General features: G+C 34.6%; 2 protein-coding genes across 8 annotated transcripts; one reads left to right on the plus strand and one right to left on the minus strand.

Moving 5' to 3' along the window:
• Window positions 1-2,228: 2,228 nt before the first annotated feature.
• Window positions 2,229-8,636, plus strand: LOC18435423 (tRNA-thr(GGU) m(6)t(6)A37 methyltransferase). 4 transcript variants are annotated; one of them, XR_016046011.1, is made up of 10 exons: window positions 2,229-3,059; window positions 3,961-4,067; window positions 4,792-4,913; window positions 5,420-5,520; window positions 5,663-5,858; window positions 5,996-6,088; window positions 6,261-6,375; window positions 6,491-6,565; window positions 7,639-7,728; window positions 8,200-8,636. XR_016046011.1 is itself a non-coding variant. In XM_011625508.3 (10 exons), exons 1-10 carry the CDS (start codon window positions 2,989-2,991, stop codon window positions 8,530-8,532), a joined length of 1,248 nt encoding a protein of 415 aa, XP_011623810.2. In that variant the 5' UTR covers window positions 2,229-2,988; the 3' UTR covers window positions 8,533-8,636. The 4 variants fall into 4 exon arrangements, 3 of the variants coding, with proteins under 3 accessions (XP_011623810.2, XP_020523513.1, XP_088710093.1); XM_011625508.3 differs by having other exon boundaries at window positions 6,316-6,375; XM_020667854.2 differs by having other exon boundaries at window positions 6,316-6,375; window positions 8,254-8,636.
• Window positions 8,637-13,417: 4,781 nt separating this feature from the next.
• Window positions 13,418-25,591, minus strand: BLI (protein BLISTER). Of its 4 annotated transcripts, none has more exons than XR_016046013.1 (14): window positions 24,928-25,591; window positions 22,727-23,420; window positions 21,998-22,596; window positions 19,606-19,686; window positions 18,373-18,438; window positions 16,940-17,050; window positions 16,193-16,269; window positions 15,851-15,920; window positions 15,634-15,701; window positions 14,993-15,103; window positions 14,661-14,863; window positions 14,449-14,517; window positions 14,050-14,211; window positions 13,418-13,772 (listed from the first exon to the last, which is right to left on the minus strand). XR_016046013.1 is itself a non-coding variant. In XM_020668015.2 (13 exons), the coding sequence occupies exons 1-13, from the start codon at window positions 25,018-25,020 to the stop codon at window positions 13,692-13,694; spliced, it is 2,415 nt and encodes an 804-aa protein (XP_020523674.1). In that variant the 5' UTR covers window positions 25,021-25,591; the 3' UTR covers window positions 13,418-13,691. The 4 variants fall into 4 exon arrangements, 2 of the variants coding, with proteins under 2 accessions (XP_020523674.1, XP_011623811.1); XR_016046012.1 differs by having other exon boundaries at window positions 19,606-19,725; XM_020668015.2 differs by lacking the exon at window positions 15,851-15,920.
• Between the last annotated feature and the right edge of the window lie 1,752 nt (window positions 25,592-27,343).

The raw sequence follows: 27,343 nt of genomic DNA on the forward strand, positions 1-27,343 counted from the left end.
ATTAAGCTTGAACTTGGCGTTCAAAACCGGACCCTTTAACTAACAAATATCCCAAATTAAAAGCTTCAGGTGGGTTTTTTTTTATCCTATGGTTTGGTGACTTGGACTGCGTCTTTGTAAAACCGGTCCAGATAGACGGATCAGAGGTAGGGATAGGCGATCTGGATTGTTGATCCGGCTTAGTTAAACAATGAAGAAAAAATTCATAAATTAAGGAATATGAAGATTTAAAATAATTTTAAAATAAAGTGGGACCAATTCTCTGATAAAATATTCTGATTAAGAAAGCGCTGGTAAATAACAATTAGTTCATGGGGAACCATCTAGTTCTTGATATTTAACCGGTTTTGGATCAGTTTAATGGATTCCCTACGCGGATCGATTTGGATCACCGATTTTTAAAACTTTGCATTATTGTACATGAATGTGTGTTAGTATTTTGTATATTTAAATCCGCACTAAGAAAATTTATTAAATTAAGGAAACATATTTATTCTTATGTTACTTTTGTTATTTTATTCGTCTATGGATTTGTTGTCACTGTAATTAATTTTTTGCGTAAATCTTCAAAACTTTCAATCATTTTTTTTCATTAAGGGTATGTTTGCGGATACCATAAAGCAGAAATACTGCTACTTTAAAACCATGGTTTTTTTCGTATTATAGATCAGTAAGAGTGTGGCGAGGGAAAAATTATTGAACTACAACTAATATTTGAACTATCTAATATCTTGTTATATATTTTTATCTATTTTCTAAGAGCCCATCATTCTTTTGATCAAACTTCACTTATCTCATGAAATGACATGCCAAAGTGGGTTTTTTAATTTGTCAAATTATACGTAAGATATTAAATAGCTCAATTTTTAGATGAATTTCAATATATCTCCCTCTTGAAAACTCTCTTTTTTTTTTTATCAAATGTGATGAATTCATTAAGGTAATGAAAGACTACAACAACGGAACGCAAAGTACAAGAAAACAAAAGAAAAACAGAAAGAAAGAAAACAGAAAATACAACGAGGCTAAAACCACAAACATCAGACAAAGTCAGGATGCAGCAGCCCTCTTTGCTTGCAGGTCCGTCTCTGTGTAGAATCCACAGTCAACATGAAGAAAGGAAGTCTCACATCCACTAAGTAGGATAGAAATCTCGTCCATAACAGCACAAAACCTCCATGGTGTGATATTTGGCATCAAGCACCACCTGATAACATTCGTAGAATCTCCTTCAAAAAGTCAATTAATTTTGAAGTTTATTTTTCTTTTTTGGATAAAATTAAACTTCAGAACTTAAGGTCTAGAAGTTTGTTTTCGGTTTGTTTTTTAGGAACAAATTGTCTGAAACACGGCAATTTTATAAAAATAAATAGAAGAAATGAGTATGAATCGATAAAAACAAAATTTAAAAAGATATTTTTAAATAATGAAAAAGTTTATATAGAGCCAAGGCTTTAAACAATCAAATTAAAGCCCCCCTCAAAAATTTCATTAAGAGAGTTTATTTTGATGCTCAAATATCATCAAATTAACCATCTCAAGACATATGGACATAAAAAAAAAATGGATTTCAAAATTTGGAAATAGTGCATCTTGTAACATTTTTTTGGGAAGAATGAAAATATATTTTAAGGCTATCACAACGATTTCCAGTAATAAAACCACATTTCTTGACACTATTTAAAAGTGCATTTCATTTTGATTGTTAGAGCCTCGGCTCTATAGAAACTGCACCTTTAAATAAAGAACTTACATGATATGGGCATAAATTTCTCTAATACTAACCATGAAATTCGTATGTTTCTTACAAGGCCCGGTGCAAAAAATAAAAAAAATAAAAAAAATCCTAACGTGGCTTATTTCAGAGTAACTTGGGGTTATTTTAGTAAATGTCACCTTATGAAAACTGTTTATTATAAAAAAAAAAAACTGGAAAATTGTCTCATAGGGGTTGGATCGCATTTTTACAATACGTGGTCTAGAGGTATAAAACATCTATTTTGAAAATAGATGCAAATAGGTGGTCCATATAAAAACAAGTGTAACTATCGGTCCAAATATTTTTTTAATATAATAATGATTATTATTATTTTAATATTCATGGTCTCCATGTTAAAAATTATAAATTCTCTAAAAATAAAAATTAAGGGCCAGTTTGGATGTCAAAAAAAAATATATTGACAACGCAAAAAATTATCATGTTGGCTGTTTGGATGTCTAGTTTCATTGATCTGTCAAAAAAAAAAAAACCTTCATCCATCTTGGCTCCCTATCAACCATACCCCCATCTTCGCGACCAGAAAAGGACCCAATTCCGTTATTATAACTTGCGACAAAATCTTGCCATTTTCAGGCCAAAAATCTTCGGAAGCGAGTCCACCATTTGAGAAGCTTTGATAGAGAAGCAGCGAAAAGCTTTGATTGAGAAGCATCGAAAAGCTTTGATTGAGAAGCATCGAGAAGCCCCTCTAGAAAGAGGAACTTGTATCCAAACAGTTTCTCTCTCTACAATCAACCCTAAGTTAATGGTTGTCATTCTCAATAATATCTTCTACAAGGCCCTAATTTTCTTTTCTTTTTTATAATGTTAACTTTGACAAGGCCCTAACTTTTCCTGCAAGAACCCTGTACTCGAGAGTTTCTCCATCTGCAATCCACTTTTTCTCAAACCTTAAATTAATGGATGTCTCTCACCTCCATAACATCCAGTACAAGACAAGACCTTAATTTTTCATGTAAAAACCCCTGTATTTCACATCTCTCTCTACAGCCCACTCTTTCTCAAAGCCCTAAATTGATGGATATCTCTCACCTCCATAACGCCTTCTATAGTACCCTAACTTTCCCTGTAAAAATGCCTGTATTTCACAGTCTCTCCCTCTGCAATCCACTTCTCTTCAAAACCATAACAGCATCCAACCCTCCATTAAACCCTAATACGACTAGGGTTCCTGTGGATCTCCAATCTGAAATACTAAGAGCCCTATAATGGAAATCCGTTTGCTTACAGCTCTCAGCTTTCACCTCCACAACCATGGCTATGAACCTTTCAAAAAATGGTAACGTCCCTTCCGGGCAAAACCAGAAAAAGAGTGATAAGCGCTTTCGAGAGAGAGAGAGAGAGAGAGAGAGAGTAGAGCTTTGAGTTTTCTTCTCATTGATGAAAGAGAGCAGAAGGAGTCGAGGGAAAAGCCGGAAGGAGAGGGAAGAGTGTGAGAGTCAGCGAGTGACCCGACTTAAGCCAAAAAAAGAAAAAATTCAAAAGTCTGACGTCAATTTTTTTTATGACAATTTATATTGGGATTTTTTTTTCTTTCAATCTAAAAATATAACAAATAAAACACGTGGAGTTGTCTAAACGGTCACAGTTTCACAAGATTTTTAAATTGAAATCCAAAATTATTTTAATTTTAGACACATCCAAATTAGCCCTCATTTAAATTTAAAAAAAAAAAAAAATTTATACAAGGTTGCAACCTTAAAATGTAGAATCACATATGCATCTCAAAATTCTATCGAAAATGTTGTTTTAATGTTTAATAAACCCTCTAATCGATCATCTTGACATTGAGATGTATGAATATGGAAAAACAAAGTTTTTTAGTCTTAAAAATAGTGCATTTTACAACACATTATCTAGATCGTCCATTTTCAAGATTTTCATATATTTATAGATTTACTTGATTTTAATTATTTTTAAAATTTAAAATTTTTTAATTAGGTATAAAAATATATTTTAAGATAATATTAAGAATTTTTTATAACAAAATTACATGTTAAGATAAAATTTTAAAATGTACTTTGGATTGTTTAAAGTTGCAGCCATAATAAAATTAAGATTAAATTATATTTAGAATATATATTTATTGCCAAGCCCGTACATCTACAATATGCGGGCAGGCCGCATAGAAACCGTGTCGAAAATAAAATTTCATCTCTTCCCCTTCATTGGGATTGTAGGGTGGCTGATCCTTCCCGGAGTTTCATGGCCTCAGTCCAGAATTTGAAATTATGGAGTCCAACGGTCAAATTAACACTCGCCATTTTTGCTACCGCTTTATCAACAAGTAATTTCTCTCTCTCCACGCATTAGCTGTGTAATTGTGTTTTCCCTTCACCACACATTATCTGTGTTATTATGTTTTCCCTTCAAGCTCTGTAAATTTTATGGACTGTTTTCTTTTTGTATAATATCAATTTTCTTTGTCCAATTTAAATGGTGGTAGATTGTCTGCTAAAAGTGGCGAATTTTCGAGTTTATTTATCAGTAATGAACAACAAGTCAGATGATCATGGAGTGATTTCTAGACACCTTAAGGCTTAAAGCAAGAAACTTGGACAAAATGGTTTTCCTTTTTTGGGGGCAATAGTGATTTTGCATTTATTCTTTTTTTTTTTTCTCTCTCTCTTTTTTGGGGGAGAAAATTTTGTTAGAGTGGATAAATAAATATAAAAGACGAATGTACAGTGGCTAGCTCTGGTTTAATACCAGTTTTGGGAACTTTTTCTCCCACTATTGGAAATGAGATTTCATTTCGGTTCCTGGCTATATATATATTTCAAATATGACCACCCACTAATGAAATTGACCATTTTGATCTTTTCCTTTTTGCCATACTATATCAGCCTGGGGAATGGGGATTGTGTTTTTCTCATAGAAATTCGTATTTGTAAATTGATAATTTCCCTAATTTGACTTACCCATACCCAAAAAAATATTTTCCATGATTCTACGGCAGCTAAACTGTTGATCTATGCGAGAAAAGTTTGAGGGAATTTTGATTTGTGCAGTATATATGTGGAGGAAGCATTTGAAAGTTGTAAAGAACCGAGTGCAGGAGTTGGAAAAAAGTCTGAATGCTGCTTTAGAAAAATGTGCTTCTGAAAGGAAAGGCAGAATTCGAGCTCAACAGGTGTGATATTCTTTAGAACATGCTATGTAGGCAAATTGAAATCAGGCCCATGTGAATAAAGGGGGATATGGCACCAATTATGTTTAAAGAGTGAGAAAAGAGTAATTGATCCATATTAAATTGTAAAAATAAATTAAAAAACATAGTTACTTGTAAAAAGAAATATAAAATGCAATTTAGCGTACTGAGAATCATATAGTTCATAAATTTTGTTTCTTTTCATTTCTATATTTAAAATATATATTATAGCCCCAGAGTGCAGTTTGATGTTTGCCAATGAGATCATTGTTTTTCAATTTGGGTCTCATCCATATTCGGCAATAAGAGTAACCAACTTTTGTTCGGTTATTGTCTATTTTACATTTAGTTGATCATTTTGTTGTATGGCTGTTTCATCTCGGGTGGCAACTGAATTTCAACAAAATTTTCTATTCCATTTTGTGTTTTGTTTTTTCAACAAATATCACACATTGAATAATAGAATTATAATGTCTTGGATCTCACAGGCTCTAAGGAAAGCATTGAGTGGGCATAACTCTGATAAATCAGGTTTCACCTCATACCCCATGACCCCTATAGCTACTGTGCAATCCTGCTTCTCTACTAGGTATTATCGAGTCTGAGCTTCAAAATACTGAATTATTATGTGGTGATATTGATTCACTCGTCAGAAAATGATATAGTGATATAGATTTGTTTCTGGTATTTTTGGTGAATTTGATTCTTATAGATGCTTTGTTTCTGCATAGAAATGGGACACCACGACAACCACTTCTCATACCTCTTGCTCGGGCATGCTTAGTACTTGATCCAAGTCAAATTCCTCCAGCCACTCTTGAAGGCCTTTCAGGATTCTCTCACTGTTGGATCCTTTATGTCTTTCATTTAAACACTGACCTTGAGAAGTTGTGGGGGAAGCCAACAAATTCAAAGTTTAAGGCTAAGGTCAGTATTGCAGTTTTTATTCGATCCTATAGTTTGCGTGCACTATCACATTTACTCAATCATGATATCCACTTTTATGCAAGTTCTTTATGATGATTTGCATTGCTTAGTCATGTAATGGAGTCATATATGGGTAGGTGAGAGTGCCACGGCTCAAAGGCGGTAAGATGGGCGTATTTGCAACAAGATCTCCACATAGACCTTGCCCTATTGGTCTCACTGTTGCAAAGGTATGGATGCATATGATATCCCTTCAAACAATTAGTTGTCAAATCCAATCAAGTAGTCTTCCATAGTTCCACCAAATTCATTTGGTTTATATTTTCCTTTTGATTTAGAAGGAGAATTAGTTTTTGTTATTTTGCATGAGCTGAAACATAATCATACAACAATTGACTGTAGGTTGTTTATTATTGTCTTCTGAAAGACGACTGATATAATTTATCTGGTGGGCCAGATAGAGGGGGTGCATGGATGTATGGTCTCACTTTCTGGTGTAGATCTTGTTGATGGCACGGTTAAGTGTTCTATTTGACTTTCGTTTTCTAGCATTATCAGTGGGATTTATTAAAACTTGTTGTGCTCAAGTTTTATGTGATCTTTCTCTGATTGCTTTATTCCTTTATCCACAGCCAGTACTTGACATCAAGCCATATTTACCATATTCTGATAGCATCAAGGGAGCAACTGTCCCAGAGTGGTTAGAGGTAACTTTATTGCCATGCTTTAGTTGAATTAGTGCATCTTGAGGTTGTCCCATTCATTTGGGACCATGGATTCTGCAAAAGTATTATTCCTTCATCAAAACTTTCGAGCTCTGATTATGGAAGTTTCCTACTAGTTTTCTCTTTTCAAACAATTTAGATTCATATACACACAAGGTCCTGGTTTGGAAAATTTATGAATTGAATTGTCCAAATTGTTACTTGCTGCTCACCCAATTGGTGAACGCCTTATTGGGTTCCCTTCTCAATTGACGACACCCTTTGGTTGGGAACCATGGGCACAATGAATGACCATGTTTTCATGAGCAAACCAATAATATAGGATCAAACTTAAGTGAACATCATCATCGTCTGAGCCTTATTTGAACTATAAAATAGATAAGAGTACACATTAGGGGTTTTATGTAACAATCCTTTTCTAGGTTAAATTTATATTAGACTATACTTTGTTTATGTACCACAATATATTGTTTTGGTATTTGTTAGTAGTAAAATTTGAAGCTCAAAGTCCCCATAAATTGTTAACCTGTTCCTAATTTCAAATACATCAAGTAATAGTTCCATTTTTCTTTTAGAATGGGAATTCTTTCTTAGAAAACTTTCCATTTTTCTTTTAGAATGGGAATTCTTTCTTACAAGGTTTCTATTGCGAAACACAAAAAAGAAAAAGTATTAGATGATGCTGATTCCCCCTCCATCAGATCTACACCATAGAACATTTTAGATTTTAATCGGAATAAAAACGAAGTTTACCACAATGAGCTCCAAATGATGTTGACTCATGAAGGCTTGAATTTTCTCCTATTTGGGTTGCGATTACGCAGCATAAATTAGTTGTGGAGTTCTTCAAATTGAAAAAGGTAAGTAATTTGTTCGAAGTCAACAAAAAAAAGAAACAGAAAAAAGGCAAGTAATATGTTACAATTTCATCATATTTTGTTCCTCACAGGTTATGAAGTTCAACTTGCATTGGATTACATAATGAGGGACAAATGTTTTATTGCGATTATTTGGTTGATTTATCATGTGTACTAATATCAGATTATATGATGCAGGAAGAATGCAATGCTAAAGCATTAGCTGTCTCAACTGTCGACTTCTCGCCCAGTTTCTTTGAAAGTCTTTCTCTTTGCTGGGCAACAATGGTAAACCCTAAAAACCAGGAACACCATGTCCATTTATTTTGATTAGATAGATTCTGTTAAAGCATGGTTTGTCTTCTCATACCCCATGCCGAACTATTATAAGGAAAAGAACCCCTATGAGCTAGCTTATACAGTTGGTGTTCTAAAAGAAATTGAAGAGGGGCTGTGAATTCTTTTGGCAAAGATTTGGAAAGATGACTTATCCACAAAAGAAATTGGGGAGTAGGGGGCTGTGGGTGTGTGTGTGAGAGAGACCTTGGAGGAAGTCAGAAAGGCAGGCTTAAGAAAAGCACTGAAAAAGGACCAGAACAGAAATTAGAAGATGTTTTCTCTTTCATTTTATGAAACTCAATATCATCATTGCAACGATATTCAGATTCAAGAAGTTGTTTAGATGCATAAATCTCCCTTCAAATTTGTTGAATATAATATCATAGTAAGAAGCTAATCTTATTTACACATGGCTGCTAGGAGAAACAATCTTTCTACTCCTCTCCAAGTGAGCTCCAATGCTTGATTGAGCAGGTTCTTTCATGGGACATAAGATCATTCTCTCAACAAAATCGGCCCCATACTTCGACTGTCATAGAAGGAGATGGTGAATCTGAGACTCAAGAAATCTCACTTTGTTCTGATCGAGATGTCGCATATCATCTGATACTGGAAGGTATCGATGTGTCGTATAGGATTGACGTTGACCTGAATGTCATGGTAGAGAAAGCTGCAGTGTCGTTCAATATCGAGAGGGTCACCAGCAACCGTTGCAGTCATATGATGTGGGGAGATATACAGGGAATCTCATAAGTTGATTGATATGCGATTGTGACCTTAAATTTTGCCAATGTTAGACATTGCTAATGTTGTGATCGTCACTAATGAAATTTTGGCAGGATCTTCTGTCTTCGCTACTTTTCATTTTAATGATCTAATGGATTCTCTCTCCTCTCTCTCTCTCTCGCCAAGGGAATTGACTATTATACTAGAGATGCTCACTGGTAATAAAACAGGTGTGGTTCTATAAGGTTGCTACCTTAAACAATCCAATTAAGGTACATCTCTAAATTTTATCACAACATGCAAGTTTGGTGTGAAAAATTCTTAAGATTATCTTAAAATCTATTTTCATATCTAATTATAAAGTTTTAAACTCAACAAATAATTAAAATCAGGTAGATCTATAAACATATGAAAATCTTGAAAATAGATGATCTAGATCATGTGTTTTAAAAAGCACTATTTTAGGAATTCAAAAACTTCTGTTTTTTTCATATTCGATCAATTAAAGGATTTTTCAACATTAAAACAACATTTTCCATAGATTTTTGAGGTGCCATGTAATTCTACATTTTAAGTTTGCAACCTTGTATAAACTTTTTTCGTAAAAATAAGAGCATATTTCTTTTATAGGAAATGATCCTATTTTGAATACATATTGTTGGAGTGTATCATACCAACGATTTTCAAGGTGTAAAATTTTGGGAGGCTACTAAGTTGCGAGGGCATGAAAGGCCTCTTCCATTAAAACATCTTTGACCAGTTTGCTCTTTTTCTCTCGAGAAAGCTTTTTATGTTTCTCTTTTATCTCCTTTATCCAACCATCTATGTTTTAATGGAGGGTTAAGATTATCCCAATCACAATGTCACGTTTCTATACTGTTTTATTTTTAATTTTTTTTCTATAAATTGTTTTGACACCAAATTTTGGACGTCCATTCCTATATTAAACTCGTACTAAAGAAAATATATATATATATATATTCAATAAAATAAAATGACGAAAATACCTCTAAAAGTTTTAAAAGGTATTTTGGTCTATTGTTAATATTTTTTATAGGTGCGTCCTAATGAGAAAATGGCACGTACCAAATTTTATATAAAAAAAATTGTATTAAAAAATTAAAAATAAAATATTTCGAGACGTTGGATCTAAGATCAAACGGTGAGTGGCTCTCTTGATAAAAAAAATGGACGGCTAGATGGTACGGGGAATATAGAATGTAGGGGAACATAGAAACGGGCTATGCTTCCCATATAGCATAGAAGTCTATTCTCCGCTTTATCCAATCGTCCATTCTGAATCGATGGCTAAGATTGCCCCAATCATAATGTCAGATCTCTACACTATTTTACTTTTAAAATTTTTTCTATAAACTATTATGATACCAAATTTTGGACATCCATTCCTTTTATTAAACTCCCACTAGCGAAAAATATAAAAAAAATTATTTTCAATAAAATAAAATGACCAAAATACTTTTGTAAATTTTATGAGGTATTTTGATCATTATATTTTATCGAAAAATTATTTTTAATATTTTTTTCATAAGTGCGCCTAACGAGAAGATGGCGAGTATCATATTTCATATTCGTACAATTTGTATAAAAAAACCTAAATATAAAATAATTTGATATCGTCCAATCTAAGATCAAACGATGAGTGCCTCTCTTGATCAAAATTGGACAGCTAGATGGTAGGGGAAGGATAGAACTCCTATGCAGTAGGGGAAGCATACAAACCTTTCTCACTATTGGAGAGCTAGATGGTAGGGGAAGGATAGAACTCCTATGCAGTAGCGGAAGCATACAAACCTTTCTCACTGGTTGGGGGTTTTAACGGGTTTTTGGTTGTTGGATGTTAGGTTTTGGGGCTTGCAAAATTCACCAGCAATGGCTATTATTCAATGAGGCTGGGTCGAGAATATTTGTAGAGCTTTGAACGATTTGTACATGGGGGTTTTTGAATGAGGCTGCAGAGAAGTTTCATCGACCTTTGGAAACTCGCTGGGAATTTTGCTGATAAACCCACTAGCACCCATATTAACTTCTTCAACTCTTTACGATGTCATAACCAGAAACCATTTCCAAAGATTCCTTATCTTGGTCTCCGAAATCTTTTGCTCTTAAAGCAACAGTCTCTTGACCAAAATCATAATCAGACGACTCTATATTCAAGTAAGTATCATTTTCATTATTTTCATTTTCAAGCTCTCTGCTGGAAATCTTTTGAATGAAAATATTGTAAAAAACAATAAAAAACAACCAGAGGGAGTTTTTGAATGAGAGGTGAAGAGAGAGAGGGTAAGTTGTGAGGCAGAGAGAGATTGAGAGAGGAGAAAAGAGTAGGGTGAAGACAGATGAAGATCCGCATGGTAGGTTTTTTACGGGTAGAGAGAGAGGCATTTGCGGAATATGCTTGGTAGATATTTTCAGGGTAGGAGGAAGAAGATAAGTAAATGGAATTTTTTAAAAAGAACGGGTATTAAATATTTGGATAATCATTGGGTATTAAATATTTGGATAATTATAACAAATATACCTATATTTTAACTTAATTAGAAAAAAAACCACTTTTCAAAGACCTCGTTTATAGAATTTTTTTTTATTTTCCAGTTTTTTGGATAAAAATAACTTTCACAGTAGTCGTTTACCGTAATTCATATTAACTTTTACAGTAATTAAAATACCATAATAATTTAAAGTAGTATTATGGTAATTAAAATACCGTAATAACTTGAAATAATATTAGATAACATTTTCTTTACAACATTATTTCTACCGTAATTAGGCACCATGTATAGCTTCCTTCTCGACCAATGAAGGAGAGGAGAGAGAGATGAGACTTTGAAGTGAGGGGTTTTACATGTAAGAGAGATTTGAGAGGGAAATGAGAGTGACTTGGAGAGAAAGAGAGAAAGTTTAGGAGGATGGAGATGAAATAGAGATAAGGACAAGTGGGAGAGTTGAAAGGAATAGAGATGATTTGTTTGGGGGATTGAGAGAGATCGAGGGGGAAAGTTGAGAGAAAGAGGGGTACGTAGGATTAAAAGTACCGTATGAAATGAGTTAAACATTGCGGTGAGTTAAACATTGCGGTAATTAAAGTACCGTATAAAACATTACGTAAAAAGAATGTTGTAAAGAAAATGTTATCTATTACTGTATTTAAAGTATCGTAATACTACTTCAAGTTATTACAATATTTTAATTATCGTAATACTACTTCAAGTTATAACCGTATTTTAATTACTGTAAAACTTAATATGAATTGCGATAAAATGACTACCATGAAAGTCATTTTCGTCCAAAAAATCCGAAAATGAAAAAAAACGGTGTAGACAAGGTTTTTGAAAGTTCGGGTTTTTTTCTAATAAAGCTAAAATATAGGTATATTGGCATATTGGCAATAATTACCCTAAATATTTTTAATACTCAAGATCATTCCCCTTCTATTTTTTTGGATAATTCAGTGAGGAAGAACCCCTATCGTTTTTTCAAATAGATTAGGAGTTAGCTTTTTTGAATGAATTAATAGGGGTGGTATTAGCGGTGAGAATGAAAACCACAACGTGATAACAAGAGTGGGGCTACTACCACAATGAGCCCAACCCCTTTCTCAAACATAAGCATATTTTGTGTCGAAAGAGTGTATGTTCTTATATGAATGAAGTTTTTATGAGGCATAGGCTTTATGAAAACAAAATAAAGCCTCACCTCAAATCTTCATCTGGAAAGCACTTTGGCAACAAAAATATCCATGATGGATCTAAATCAATTTCTAACACAGACAATAAAATTTGAACACTTATTTTTTGGGTGAAATGGATGGTTATAGAAATTTGTTACAATATACAAAGCTTAAAATCTTTTTATTTTTTCACAATTAATATGTTTAAGTTGAGATAATCGATGGAAAGGTTTTTCAATTCTTGAATTGTAATTTTTGATGAATTATGAGGTGGGGCTTTATTTATTTTGATTGGGCTGCAGCCCTATCTTTTTCTATATTTAAATGTAAGTATTTGTTTTCAACCATTAAATTACTTCTTAGTTACTTGAAGGGGGCAGGGGCTGCGGTTGTGTAAAACCTTGAAGTAAAGCGCACCAGCAAATAGTGTTGAGAAATGTGGTTACAATACTGAAAATCTTTGTAATAGCCTTAAAATATATTTTTATTTTTAATTATAATATTTAATGTTTCAAAAATAATATAGATTGCAAAGATCTCTCAAAACTTGAAAATCTTGAAAATTAACGGTCTTAAAATGTGTTACAAGATGTACCATTTCCAAAACTTGAAATCCATATTTTCTCATATCCATGCATTTTGATGTCAAGATGATCAATTTGAGGATATTTGCGCTCAAAACAACCTCTTCTAGTAAAATTTTGAGTTGGGCTCTAAATTAATTGTTTAGAGCCTCAGCTCTATATAAACTTTTTCCAATATCATTTACTCTTGCCATTCCCATACTGTTAAAAAACAAGAATTTTGTTTCCTTATTTTTTTTATTAGATGATCTATATGATGGGATCGGAGTTAAAATTTTCTCCAGGTTTTCAGTTAGAAAGGAAATAAAAACTGTCTTTTAATCAATTCTTCGGAAATTTTCCAGGTTTCCAGTTAGAAAGGAAATAAAAACTGTCTTTTAATCAATTCTTCGGAAATTTTCGTTTTGATGATTGAACACCATTATAGATGCATTTAATATGCATTTCTCTACTCCATTCTTCTCATACCACTGGGGGAGTTGAAATAATAACACAAGATTCTTAGCTATTTTTTCAACGAAGATAATTTGAAATTATCAAATCAAACCAGGATGTATATTTTTCATCAACATTTACACATTAATGGTACCCAAAAAAATTAAAAAGAAGTCCTTGGAGATTTTCACAACAATTAAAACGGTTTTTATCCATGAACAACATGAACGTGATCTTTATAATTTCCTTGTAACATGGGAAGAATACAAAATTTCCGATTGTCAATAGGAGAAAGGGTAGACCAAGGGCTTCTTTATTCCATGAATAAACCACCCATCAAGGACCAACCCAGATTCTGTTTTCCAGTTCAAAGAATGGACTATATATCGATATATTTCTCAAATCACTTTCACAATATACAGGTGGTAGCTTTATACCACCAAAAAAAATTGAGTAGAATAAAACCCCTATGGCTTTTGTCAAAGGAGCTTGCTGGTGCGACGCTTCGTTGTGCCTCCTGGGAAGAGCTTCATTATCCATCCCAATACTCTCTCAACCACCTGATATAAATAAGCATCATAACCAAAACTATCAGCTTGCATAGGGGAAAAGCAATTTTTACACGGGCAAAAAAAAAAAAAAAAAGCAGCAGCTACTTTTACAAGGGAAATTATACAATAGTCGAGTGACTATGGTATGTAGTCCTTGACCATATCCATGGTTGAAGATCAACTGATGTGGAGCTCACAGAGAAATTAACACTCTCCAAGCATCTTTCAGTTCAACCACAATTGTTTGTAATTGAATATAAAAGGCTACTAGAGAATATGGATATACCTCATCCCCTTCGTCTGCATATACTGTAGCATCATGCATCATATGGGAGTCAGTTGGTACAGCTGAGCCAGAAATACTTTCATGGGCCATGCTTTGAGCAATCAAAAGCTCCAATCTTTGAGTCTGAGCTTCTAGCTTTTGGGATAATTCCTTGTTTGTTTCCTTCAAAAGAGAAGTAAATTGCAATGTGCAAGAGTGAATCAGGGTATGCATAGGCTTATGTCTAAATACTATGAAAAAACAATCCCATCACTTCCAACAAGAATATTGAAAAGTTACATTTAATACTAGAAACAAATAACGCAAGATCTCTACTTTATCAATTTCAGTCTGAAGCTTTTATAAATTACTGCAAGGGGAAATAAATTCAGTGAGATTGCACAAAGTTTCTGACATTACCTTAAGCTTCGAGTTATTGGATGATTCAACAGCAAGAGTACTTGTCAGATGTTCTTTCTCCAATGCCAACTACATTTATAAGGATACTCAGGTAAGTAAACTAATGATAAGTTTGAATTGTTCATTTCTACCCAAAAAAGCCAAGAGAAATATTTTCTACTTCAAAACTATCAAACCTTTGATCATACAAAATGAAGGAAAAATATTGGTACCTCAGAAAGCAAAGAATTAATGTTGTCAATCATTCTCATCTGGTCAGGGGGGATAGAAGCCGATGAGTCTTGAATATAAGTTTGTATATTTGCAGGTTGTAGCAAAGCAGAAGATTCAATACGTTCCACTTGATTAGAGGCAATGGCAGACATTGCATCCATAGCAACAGCCTCCCCTTCATTAGAATCTCGAACTTCAGCTCCTGTATGGCAGGGAAAAACATTATATGCCATAATTAGCATGGCTTTTTCAAATGGGGAATAGATATTAAGCAATGGAAAATAATTAATACATTATAAGAAGTATAAGCTTTACAGTAGATAGCACACACCTAAATCTTCAGTGGATGTTGATACATCTTTGGTAACGGTGGGATTCCTGCTAATCTCAGCCACCTTCCCAGTCGCAGCTTTACGCAACTTCGACTGCAATAGCTTTTTTTCTGTGCAGGGGAAAGATAATGTACATAAGATACTATTTACAAAGTAGCTCATGGAGCATTGAATGTATAAACATCTTATTATTTTATTCCAGGTAGATCCTTGAATATCCACTCTTCAGTAGCAATCAAGAGTGTACAAATAAAACAACTCCCTGTAAGTGAAACCTTAAATAATCTCCTGAGAACTAAATGAACCAAAATAATTGAAAGAATTTCACTACCTTTAATTAAACACACAAGTTTAATTGTTTTCAGACTAAGCCACAGACAAGCAGTGGCGATTAATTCACATGGTTAACACGTTCATTGATGATTGTTTTTTCAGCAGTACTATACTCCACCAGGAGTGTGTTTCTAATCAACAATCAACCATACACACACATGCACACCCAAGAAGGATAGATATATGGGTATGTGAATGAAAGGGAAGGCTCTCTGTCCAGAACAGATTAACTTCCACAAGCAATGCACTCAGCTGGGTAAAATATAACAGTCAATGACAATCATATAAAATGAGTACCAGTTTGTACCTTCGCGTAAAGCATCTATTGTAGCCTGCAATTCTTTGCGATCTCTCTCAAGATTGGATATTTTCTTTCTGCAACAATAGTTAATATTGTAAGAAATTCTATGTAATCAAAGGATCACATTCAACAGGACTGCATTTAAGAAACCGTGAACAAGTAATGGAAGAATCACGATATGACCTCAACGCAGGCTCTAAACTAGTGTGGAAAAAGATTATACCATGCTAAACCCACCAGTCTTAGAAGCCTTGGCGAACATGGTAGAATCTTGAAGCTAGAAAGATAAAATGCTAGAGAAGCACACACACAATACACTGCAATTGGGTAAAATAATATAGAATTCTTGCCAACAGACACAGAAATATAAAACAGAAAGAACGGGAGAGCAAATATCACTGTCATAGGCAAGTCTGGTATGAAGAATTAAATTGTTTGTCTGAGTTTCAAAAATTAGCAACCAAAGTTGTTTCCAGATTCCAATATCCAGGAAAGAGAACCCAAAGCACCACGCAATGGTGAAAAATGTCTTAAAGGAAAAGAGTGGCATTCTGACAGCCCATACTTGCAAGAAGCAAACTCAGCATTTGAGTTCTCCAATTGTCGCTCCAGCTTTAACTCATTTGATCGCAATCTAAGCGCCTGTGAGGGAAATTTACAATTAGGCATGGAGATTTCAAAGCAATCAATAGTGACAAAATAATTTATAAAAAAATTATATATAGCAAAAACACCAAAACATAAAGCAGTATACAATGCTTGTCACTAAAATATACAATTAAATCGCTTTAAAGCTAAACTGTGGTTTTAAACTCAGTGTGCCAAGGTTCCTTTCAAGATCCAAGGCCTAAAAGTAGGATTCTTTTCCTTAAGAATGGAGCGCCGACAAGGCTTCAAGAGCGACACACTAATGCTTAAAAAGTAATATCCTGATATAAAAATGCTGCTATCATTTCAACTAAGAAACAAAAATGCTGTTAAGCAAAAAATGAATAGTTAACTTTATCATCTACCATTATCTCTGTCCTATATGCTGCTATATTCAGCTCGTGAATAGATGAAAACAATTATTTGACAAAAGTTCCTCAAACTGATCAAAATCCAATAGCTGGCAAAAAAAGATTCAATACTTCACATTATGAATAAGACAGAAATAATGGCATGCTGTGTGCACAAAAAAGAATAAAAAAAGCATTTATTAGTAGTGGTTAAGTTGCCACACCTTCCTCAGAGTTTCCATCCAGGAAGAGCATTTATTATAACAGCATAACTCTAAAATAGACATGCATTAGAAAAATAAGCAAGGGGATACCTTCTCCTCAAGACCGATAACCTCAGATGCTAGTATCTTAGCTCGCTCATCAGCAGCACTACATTCAAGTTGAGCATTCGTGTACTCCATTTTCATTGTATCAAGTGCCAACTGTTGGTTAATAAAAGTTGTAACAACCAAGGATTTAGCACCACATAAATAATCTGAACTCACAATAACAGCGTGTGATGGATTTGGACTCACAAACACCGTCATGAAAAAAAGAGCAAAGAAAATAAAAATCCTGATTAAAAGACGAAAAGCATATAAAATAACTCCACAGCAACAATATAAACACTAGTTTCAAGAAGCAAGACCTGAAGGCATTGTTATTTTGATTCAATGGGAAAGAAATTGGGACAAAATGGGAAATAGAGGGAGATCAAGGGTCAACTGCCCCTGCAAGACAAAACCGCCTTAAGATGATAAGAAAAAATATGCTTCCATGAAACTCTAAGAGCCAGTTTGGATGGACCACTAAACATGTCTAATTCTATCTTCTGAAGGAACTAGGCTGGGAACTGTTCCATAACGTGTTTGTCCATTTTAGAACATCACTTGTTTGAGCTTTGAAAATGCCAAAATAGCCACTAAACCCAAGTAGCCTCACAAAAAGATAAATATTGATTGCTGTTTTGCAATCAGTCATGACTTACACAAGGCAGTGATATTCTTGCTAGATACATCCAACGTTGCTCGAGAGGAGAGGCATATATTATGATGACAGAAAGGTGGGACAGGGCAGGGAATAGACAAATCTATAGAGCATCCGCCATTCGGGGTTCTGCACAATTACAAAGTATGATAACCCAAGAAGCACAAATGCAACTGGACCAAAATGAATACAAAGCATAGAAAGAAGCACTGGGTAGTGCTAAAGGCAAGTCTATGGTACATCCTAGCAGGCGACATGGACATCATCCCACCTAAGCCCACCCTCCTATCTAGATCCCCTCCAGTGCAACGGATTTTCATCTAGGCCACCTAAGCAACTATCTTTTCTGTCTCACCACCAATCTAAGATGTGCATCTGGAATTGATTAGCTTACTAAAATAAGAAATATGATTGTTTATCTGGAATTGGTAAGCTTCCTAACATAAGAAATATTCACAAATGAAAAACTACATAGCAAAAGCAACAACAATGAACAACTCTGTGAGGCAAGTTCAAGGTGTAGTTGGTCATTCCCTCCTACATCTAAACCACCTTACATTGCACAGCACATTAGTGACAGAAGATTAGTTTATTTATAAACAGCATATATTAGTTGATATGTTATTTGTCTGACCTACCAATTTCTCCTAAATCCCAAAACACAGAAAGTCACAAAAACATGCCTATTTTCTCTGATAAAGCCAAATCAACTAGATAACTTGGAATAAAAATGCAAGAAAAACCAAAAAATTCATATACAATATCCCAATAAACTAACCAGCTGAACCTTGATTTCCTCTTGTAGTCTTGACAGATCAGATTTCAGTTGGTTTACGACTCCCCCCTGTCAATCACCACATACTTAGAGACGCAAGAAATAATCAATTACACAAAGATTCAAGGAGATAAAGGTAATCAATAAAGTAGACATCCAGTGTTCATTACATCTTCTTGAACATATTGCCAGGCCAACAAATTTCAGTTCATAAATTATTATTTTAAAGACACATATAGCATACTCCTTCTGGACAAACGACACACTTACTACCTCAGGAGAGAGATCTACTAAGGAGTATTTTCTTGATCTAGAATTTTGGGCTTCACTTTAGAATCTCTATATAAGTATTTCCCAAAAAAAAAAAAAACTGAATTCTAAACATTTAGATTTGACTTTCTGACAATTTGAGTCTTTAGAAAATAGAAAAACACATAATATCCATGTGTTAATTGGATAAGACTCAATGAGTCAACACAACTCAGGACCAATCATGTTCCTAAGCCAAGTTTAAGTTTTAAACTCAACTTCGAATATAAGGCCTCATACGTATTTCCTTAGAAGCAAATGAAGTCATACTTCATCATCATGTGGAAACTTTGGAGATTCAAGTTCCCTACATGCCATTATGCAACCCTTCAGATTTTCCTTTCTTCATTTGCAATGCCTTTGATGATAAAAGGACATGCCCTTAATTCAATATCGTTGCATGTATTCCCCACAATATTGACACATTGCTTATCTTTCTGAAAAGATAAGTGACATTTATATGCCAGTCAAGGCCTAGAGTTGCTTAGGGTAAACAAGTCCACCATGCTGCAACTTTAAAGATTAACTAGGGCATTTCTTTGCCCGATCTAAGCATATGGTCCAAATTCTAATCCTGCATGAAATGATATGATTAAAATTTCTTAATGCATTAGTTTGAAATTTTTGAAATGAATTTTTAATAAATAAGTATGCATAACGCACATGTTGATTCATTACGATGCAAATCGAAGCTTATCATGCCACAACCTAAGACAATTTGATGCAATGCTGGAAGAAACAAATCCTTAGCATACTTCAATTATTTAAACAACTATAATAAACAAAATCTAAATAACTCCTCATATAATTCCAAAAAAAGGGAAACAAATTGTCCTAGACTTGTTGCATGAACACAACAACTGTAATTTGCTTCCTCTTAAATGCATTTTGAAGAACTCCATCATCTAGTTAAAAGAAGAACCCAACCTGTTGGTTAAAGCTATCTGTAAGAGAAGAATTTTCCAAGGCTAATGTTTCAGCCAAAGTTCGTGATGCATCAAGGGCTCGCTGCAAAGAGAACTTTTCTTGTGTTAAATCCTCAATATGCTGCAAGAATCAAAGCCCAAATGAAGCATAAGAATTTAGAAAGGGAGATGCAGTTAGTCCAGACAGCCTGGAGGTAAAAAAATTAAACAAACGATGCAAGACAAAATGACTATTAACTAATAGGAATGATATTGCAAACCACCAAATTGAACCATTACAAGATTCACTACAAGATAATTTACAAAGTATAAGCGGATATATCAATGACATTACAACAGAGCACCATTACAATAATCAACTAAAGATTTGTAAATACCATATTTCAATTCCCAGTTCACTATCAGCTAGATCATATCAGGAAGAAAGCCAATGATAATACCAAAGATTTGTGAGTAAAGTTCATGAAGTTGTCAGGCATGGAATTAAGAGAATCATCTAATAAACGTTAACCATCATGGACCTACAACATTAAATTGGAGGCTGAAAATTTTGTAGATGTGAGTGCATCTTTCCAGACGAAAGTCAAAATTATCAGGAGCAGACTATTTAGTATAAACATAATATTATGTTTTTGGATGTTTGTGGATACTGTATGTTCCATATAATATTGTTTGGGCTAGTTGTTTGGTACCCTGACCAAAAACTCTGCATATTGAAAATTTGCCGTGCGGCCTTAACCCTCAAAGCTCCAATCTGTTCAAAAACTCTGCATATTGAAAATTTGCCGTGCGGCCTTAACCTTCAAAGCTCCAATCTGTTCTATTCAAAACTCTCTCTCTCTCTCTCTCTCTCTCTCTCTCTCTCTCTAAAACTATTGATCATCATCTTCTCTCTGCATCAAATAACCCTTCTTTATCTTTCTAAAACCCCACAAAGAAACCCCAATTTCTCACATAACCTTCACCGCAAATGCAATATTCTGTTTTTCAAAAGATTTTGTAATTTTTCTAGTGATAAATTCCAGCTAATTCACCAAAAAACCCACCACCAACCTTCATGACCCGTTCCACCTTGAGTTCAGCGTTTTGATTCTTCACCAAAAGACTCCATTCTTTTTGAATTCCACCATTAACTTCAATATCATTCACCCCCATGTAATTGGTGACAGGTATCCACAACCATTCAATCAAGTGTTTAACCATACAACTCATGTAGGGTTCTTAGAAAGCAGGTTTTTAGGGTCTCGTTACATTATGACAGCAATATTGAGGCCCTCTGCAACTTCCATTGCTGACCTCTTGGCCATTCTTCAGATTCGAATGGTCCCAAAAACTCGTGCCCTGATTTTGAAACTAGGGCTTCTCAAAACTAGCTTCTTTGTGAAACTTCACCAATAACAAGTTATTTGATTCCTAACTGGCTTTTGATACAATTCAACAGAAGAACATTTTCTTGTGAAATTCAATTATATGTGCATATGTGAAGTTTATGTTATGGGACGGATTCCTCATTTATTATGATAAATTGTTGAATTCTGATGTGAAATCCAATCACTTACTTTTTCGTCAGTGCTGAACATATGTGTATAGCTTTGTGATTTGTTAAGGGGTGGAAATATATATATATATATATATATATACATATATATATATATATATATATATATATATATATAGAGAGAGAGAGAGAGAAAGAGAGAGAGAGAGAGCTTCCCCAGTTGCAAGGGAAAGCTTGGATTGCTCAAAAAGAAAAAGCATAAAGGGGCAGAGTTATATTGGATGAAATAACAACATTCTTTCAAAAGAGAAGCTTATATGGCAATCCAAGAAAAAGTAACAGATCAATTTATAAAAGGCACTACCAAACAACAAATAAATCCTTATGATGAATAAATTTATTAACAGGAATTATTTGTGATAATGGGTGCATCCATACAGTCCTTTGGTGCATCCATAAAGTCCTTTAGAGTTATACAGGAGAGGACCCATGTTTTGCCCCTAGTCGTTAGCCTATACAGAAGTCCAAGTAATTGTTGTTTCCTGATATTCAAGTTCATCATCATTGAAAAATAAATAAAGATTTACTAATATAGGATGTCTATGACCAAAGAATGAATATAACTGCTCTACCTGCTTTCAGGAATGGGTCTGATACCCTCGAGTTATCAGATATCTAAGGAGAAACTAATCCCTTTTGGAAAGCAATAATAAATCACATATAGGATTCTTGGATCCATAAGCTATGCGATTGCCTAGCATAGCATAGAAAACAACTAAACGGAGAGGTAAAGTATAACAATAAAATACAGTATAGACAACAAAACATCAAACTAAGCAGATAACTTCTACACTAAAGTCGAACAATATGAGCAACCACTGAACTAAGAATTAACCTGTTCCAATGCAGCGAAGTCTTCATTTTTCTTGGACAAATTTTCGAACTGTCTCAGAGAATTCTCATCCTTGATCAACTGCCTCAGAGACTCTATATCATGGCTTATGGAATGAGAAGAAACCGATAAACTGTGGTCATTCATACTTTGCACATCTAGATCGTTCAACGTCCCAGAATGCTCAAGATCCTTTGCCTCTGGAAATGGAAGTTGGGAAGATTCATTTGTCTGATGCTCCATGAATTTAACCTCAGGAGTTTTAAACTTCATAGAAGATTCAGCACTATAAGAATCACTAAATGCAGGATGAGTAGCTAAAGAAACTCTAGGCACATTAAGAGAGTCGAGGAACGATGGGCGGGATCGATGACTACTAGATTCTGATGCTGCAGTCACCAAAGGAACATGGTTATAAGAACTTCCGGAACTGAAATTGGAAGCTGTAGAAGTTGTTTCTGATGCCTGCCATGGTATACTGTTGATATGAGAATGATGATTACCAGACACACCAGAATTCCTTCCTTCCATGTCAACGGTGGGACCATTTTGCCAACCTTTTGACGCTGGCTCCATTTTGTTGCTGTTAGAATAGATGAGATCTGCAAACAACAATGGCAAAGCAATTAAATCGTAATACATCAAATTTTAAGCAATAAGAGAATTAGAAAAAAATTACAATTTCTTTCCAAAAAAAAAGAATAATATTATACAATATAAGAATGTTCTTACCATAATAAGAGCTCGATGTGCGATTGGAAGTTGGACGGCTATATTCGACCTGGCTATGTTCAGGAACTTCTGAGGTTGTATTTACCAGGCTACTCCTTCCAAAAATATCATAGATGCCTGACTCTTCATTCAACTTGGGACCAATTGAACCATAGGAATTGGCTCGCCGGATTCTCTCATCAACATCTGGCGCTCCATGCACTGAAGTAAAGGAAGCAAACTGGTCTGTGAGAATTTGGGGTGTTATTCCATTTCCTTTATGAAAATCATGTTGGTTGTTTTCTTCAATTCTTTTAATGTCATTTGTACTGGACATAGGCCCAGGAAAGCCACCACTATCAAGCTCGGCAGAAACCTCTGTCCTTCTAGGTATCTGTACTAAAGATGCATCAGAGTTTTCAACATTATCTGTAGAATGCCTCCCATGTAAAGGAACAGTGACACTACTTCTAATCACAGGAACAGCTTGGGCATCATGCAAGACTGAGCTAGTTGACATCAAGTTGTCAGAAGCAGTGATGTTTTGATCCACACCATTATCTCTTTTAGATACTCCATCCGAATCAAGAATCTTCGCTTGCTGACTTCCTTGCAGAGCTTGCTCCGATGAGGCAGAAGCCACATCAGCAAACGGTGATTGATCATTTGAAGCATTCTTTTTGGCCTGAGCCTTCTTCTTTCGAAACTCCTCCAGCTGCAACAGCACATTTTGCCAACTTCATTATAAACAAAATCCATTTAATTTTTGCATAGAGCATATGTATACATCACATGCTAGAAATTGAAACATGTAACCAATGTATTTTTATCATCATAAACCAAAAACCAAAAACCAACAAGCAGAAATGCAAAAGACTAACTAATAATCAATATGCAGCAGAGAGTGCTGATAGGCGTCTTAGTAAATCTCTTATCTCATCAAGCTCATTACCTGTGATATGTGACAAGCAATATCTCCCTGCTAAATAGTGATAGCAAAAATTGCAACCCATCCATTCAAAACTTCTCGAGCTAAAACTCTGAGGAAGTTCAATGGAATAACTTCCAAGACGTCCCATCGAATAAATCTAGATAGAACAAGATAGACCCATATGGTTTTTCAAAAAAACACAACATAACCCAGATCCCAGGCAAAACAACTCCATATGGAGTTACTTCAATTAATTAAATATATCAGGTTCAGGCACATCAACGACATGGACTATTGAGTAAATCCGTTTCCTATAAAGGGAGTGTAGACCTATATATGAGCCAACATATGACATGCTTTGAACGTTGTATGCATCCTTTTTTAAGTTTGTCTTTGGATGGCTGATAAGTGATAGCTATTTCAATGTCTAACACTAAACTAATTCCAAGGAAAGCTACTTCATAGTTGGGTCCAGTCATTTTGCCTAATGCTTGGTAGTTTGGGTCATAAGGTCCAGGTCAACATTATCAGAGGTTCAAACCAGCCCAACCACCAAACTTAAAAAAAGAAAAGCTACTTATAGCCATATATGTGTTTGTCAAAAACACCAGTTTGCTTCAGCATGTGTTTCCAAAATAGCAGTAAAATTTTAATTGTAAGACAACAAAAAATACTGCATGTTTATCTTCAGGGCGAAGGACCATAGAAATCAACCATTAATGAATGAAAACTTAGAAATAATATCCTTTTCATACTGCTCAGTATCAATGAAAAAATTAACAATTCAAAGAACAAAACCAACAAAAAAAAAGAATCCCATGGGATGAGTGGACCAGCGACATGTGTCTTTAATGATTTGACCCAGTGAGCTTAAAACAGTAACTCAAACAAAAGATTATGAATTCAAGTTTCTCTCTAATGACACTGAGAGAATCAACATCAATTCACAATTTCAAAACTTGCAAACACTTCTGCTTCACATTAATTAACGGTTAAAGAGGTGAATGAAAAAAAAAAAAAAAAAAATTTCCTTGAGGTGAATGCAACAAGATACATCTCAAAATACTTCCACTCGAAATTACCCATCTATTATGAAAAAATCAGATGTTACAGCACAATAAATCCTAATCGAGGTGAAATTTTTTATGAACAATCAAGGGCAAAGAATGCAGATTATTCGATGGAGAAGGAACAAATGCATGCTCCAATTAATCAATTGATCATAATCCCAATTACTTTATTTTAAACAAAACAAAAATCAAACCACGAATTCAAAGCAAAGTGACCATACCCTACGCTTTCCAGCTTCGAGGTGCCCCTGTTTTCTCGAAGAAGAAGAAGAAGAAGAGGCCACAGAATTAGGCAAAACCTGAGCCGATGCCATTATCAAACCAGTCGAAAGACCCCCAATTTCTCCCTCTAAAACCAGATCACTGAATCCCTGCGGTTATTCAACCAGAATCGACCCAGAAAAACCCTAGATTCAGGAGCAACGTCCATGATCGCCCGCCATTGCTTCAAAAAAATGGCTCAAAATGGCATGCGCAAGAAGCGCAGCCGTCCAAAAATACCCCGGATTTGCAGAGAAATTAGGGAATCGAGGTCCTCGGAACCTGGTTTCCTGGTCCTAAATTGGGGAAAATCGCCAAAAAAACAGAGGATTCGAATTCTGGATCCTCGCGTTCTTGCACTTATTCCTTTTTTTCTCGCAATAAATAGTAAGGAAAAAAATGGTAAAATCGTTTTTAAGAAAGGCAGAAAGTAGTAACGGGCCATTTTCATTTCAGATGACTGATGTCATTTTCGCACGAGCGATCTTTCTGACTGAGGCACGTGCGAGTAATTATGTCGTGGCTCGTGGTAGGCATGCAATCGGGTCGATCGGCACCGTTTGCCGCTGGTTCCATGTCTTGGACAAGGCGTGTCAGGTCCAAATTTCGTTTTTATTGGGTCCCAGTCACCTCAAATAACTCAGCATGAAATAAATATAAAATGTATTATACAGTATATAAAATAAATTTCTATTTCTTTTAATTGTGAGATCATATGGATTGGACCTACCTGGGTACAGGTCCGAGTCCAAGTCACTTGGACCCGACCCATTGGCACCCATAGCTCGTGGGTTTAACTAGATAAGGATAGCTCATCGTAATATAGTGGTTATAAGGCTCATCACCGTCCAATCAATTGGTTGAGTGGTGATGAAGGAACAGTGGGCCCCTAACATGTGACTACGTGTATTTGTCGATCACTTTGTCTCCATCGACCCATTGATTGGACCGCGATGACCCTTGGGATCATGTTGTTGTCGTAGCCATAGCACATAATTTTTCTAGGAGAATTTATCCAAATACAATTAACAACCACCTGGCATTTTACGCTTTCATAAACTATTCAAACTCATGTTGAATAGTTTGAATATCTGATGTAATTCTTGAAATTAAATAAAAATTAATTATCAATTTGTAAAACAGTTCATCTCTTATATGCAAATGGACAGTATGCTACTGCGGCAGCAACATATCTTTTGACTTTGATAAGTTTTCTTTCATTTATAATGTGATCCACGTGGTCATCATTAAATTATGGTTCCGACCGTGATCAAGGGCACACGTAACCAAATTAATGATATGCATGTGAGACCCTATCCCTCCACCGTTGACCTGCTGTGATGATCCATGCCTGTGATGATCCATGTGGACGGTGATGACATCTTCCAAAATGGCTCGTATCATACTTTCTCTTTCAATTTAGGACAAAGTCTTAGCACCCCAATTAATTACTTTTCCAAAATTTATCTCTAACTTATTTGAAAGATGAATTTTGGGTCCAAAATTTTACAATTAGATAATCTCAATCCAGTTATGATAGGATACTCATACTATAGAGTAATTTATCATTATATTTAGACATTTCTATACCTTTATTTTATACATAGAGTATCTTTTTAAAAGTAATGATCTTATGAGATTCTTCCACATCTATATGTGTAGGACTTCAAAAGAGCACCATTAAATTTGGCAGAGATCTCTAAAAAAGTTATCATATGGGTGTGGGACTTGACTTTTTTAGAGATCTATATCAAATTTAATGGTGATCCTTTGCGGTCCTACACATGAGTGTGGGAAGGTTTCACAACGTTATTTCTCTTTTTTTAATAAGAGTATTTTTTATCATTATAAAAAGTGTGATATCACCCCCACATGGAATACCCTAGTGATATTTAATGTTATATATGGATGATGTCACATCCCATGTAGATGACAACTTCACACCCATCTCCATTGTGTGAGTACACTAATATAAAGATGGATGTAAATTGGTGGTCCATTGAATAACAATAGAAACTAACGGTCCAAATGTTTTCTTCATTATATCATTATTTTTATTTCTTAAAATTTATTTATTTATATATTTATATTCATGATCTCCATGTTAGACATATCATTAAATATTGGCTCCGAAAATCCATCTCAAAAATAGATTTTTAAGAGTCAACTCATTTCTGCATTGACTCAGAGAAATCGTGTTCACGTATATAAAGATTTCAACTTTATATATATAAAGATTTCAACTTTATTTATTTGTATTGTTCATTGTACTTCTTAAAAAATCATCAGATACATGCAACGTTTGGAGTTTCAGATGGATCGATCTAAGGAAGAAATATTTCTCTAGTGATTTAAGATGCGTTTTTCCTGATTGAA

Source organism: Amborella trichopoda, chromosome 12 (assembly GCF_054954075.1).
Source record: "Amborella trichopoda isolate Santa Cruz 75 chromosome 12, AtrichopodaSantaCruz75HAP2 v2.0, whole genome shotgun sequence".
Classification (NCBI taxonomy): domain Eukaryota; kingdom Viridiplantae; phylum Streptophyta; class Magnoliopsida; order Amborellales; family Amborellaceae; genus Amborella; species Amborella trichopoda.

What these genes read in the sequence shown, in the direction of transcription:
- BLI (XM_011625509.3), bottom strand. Translation starts at nt 25,020, where the DNA reads ATGGCATCGGCTCAGGTTTTGCCTAATTCTGTGGCCTCTTCTTCTTCT. An exon ending in TTATCGGTCTTGAGGAGAAG is followed by an intron (nt 16,270 to 16,939) that starts GTATCCCCTTGC and finishes TTTCCCTCACAG; the next exon opens with GCGCTTAGATTGCGATCAAA. An exon ending in AACATCCACTGAAGATTTAG is followed by an intron (nt 14,864 to 14,992) that starts GTGTGTGCTATC and finishes CCTGCCATACAG; the next exon opens with GAGCTGAAGTTCGAGATTCT.
- LOC18435423 (XM_011625508.3), top strand. Translation starts at nt 2,989, where the DNA reads ATGGAAATCCGTTTGCTTACAGCTCTCAGCTTTCACCTCCACAACCAT. An exon ending in TAGATCTTGTTGATGGCACG is followed by an intron (nt 6,376 to 6,490) that starts GTTAAGTGTTCT and finishes CTTTATCCACAG; the next exon opens with CCAGTACTTGACATCAAGCC. An exon ending in CTCTTTGCTGGGCAACAATG is followed by an intron (nt 7,729 to 8,199) that starts GTAAACCCTAAA and finishes CATGGCTGCTAG; the next exon opens with GAGAAACAATCTTTCTACTC.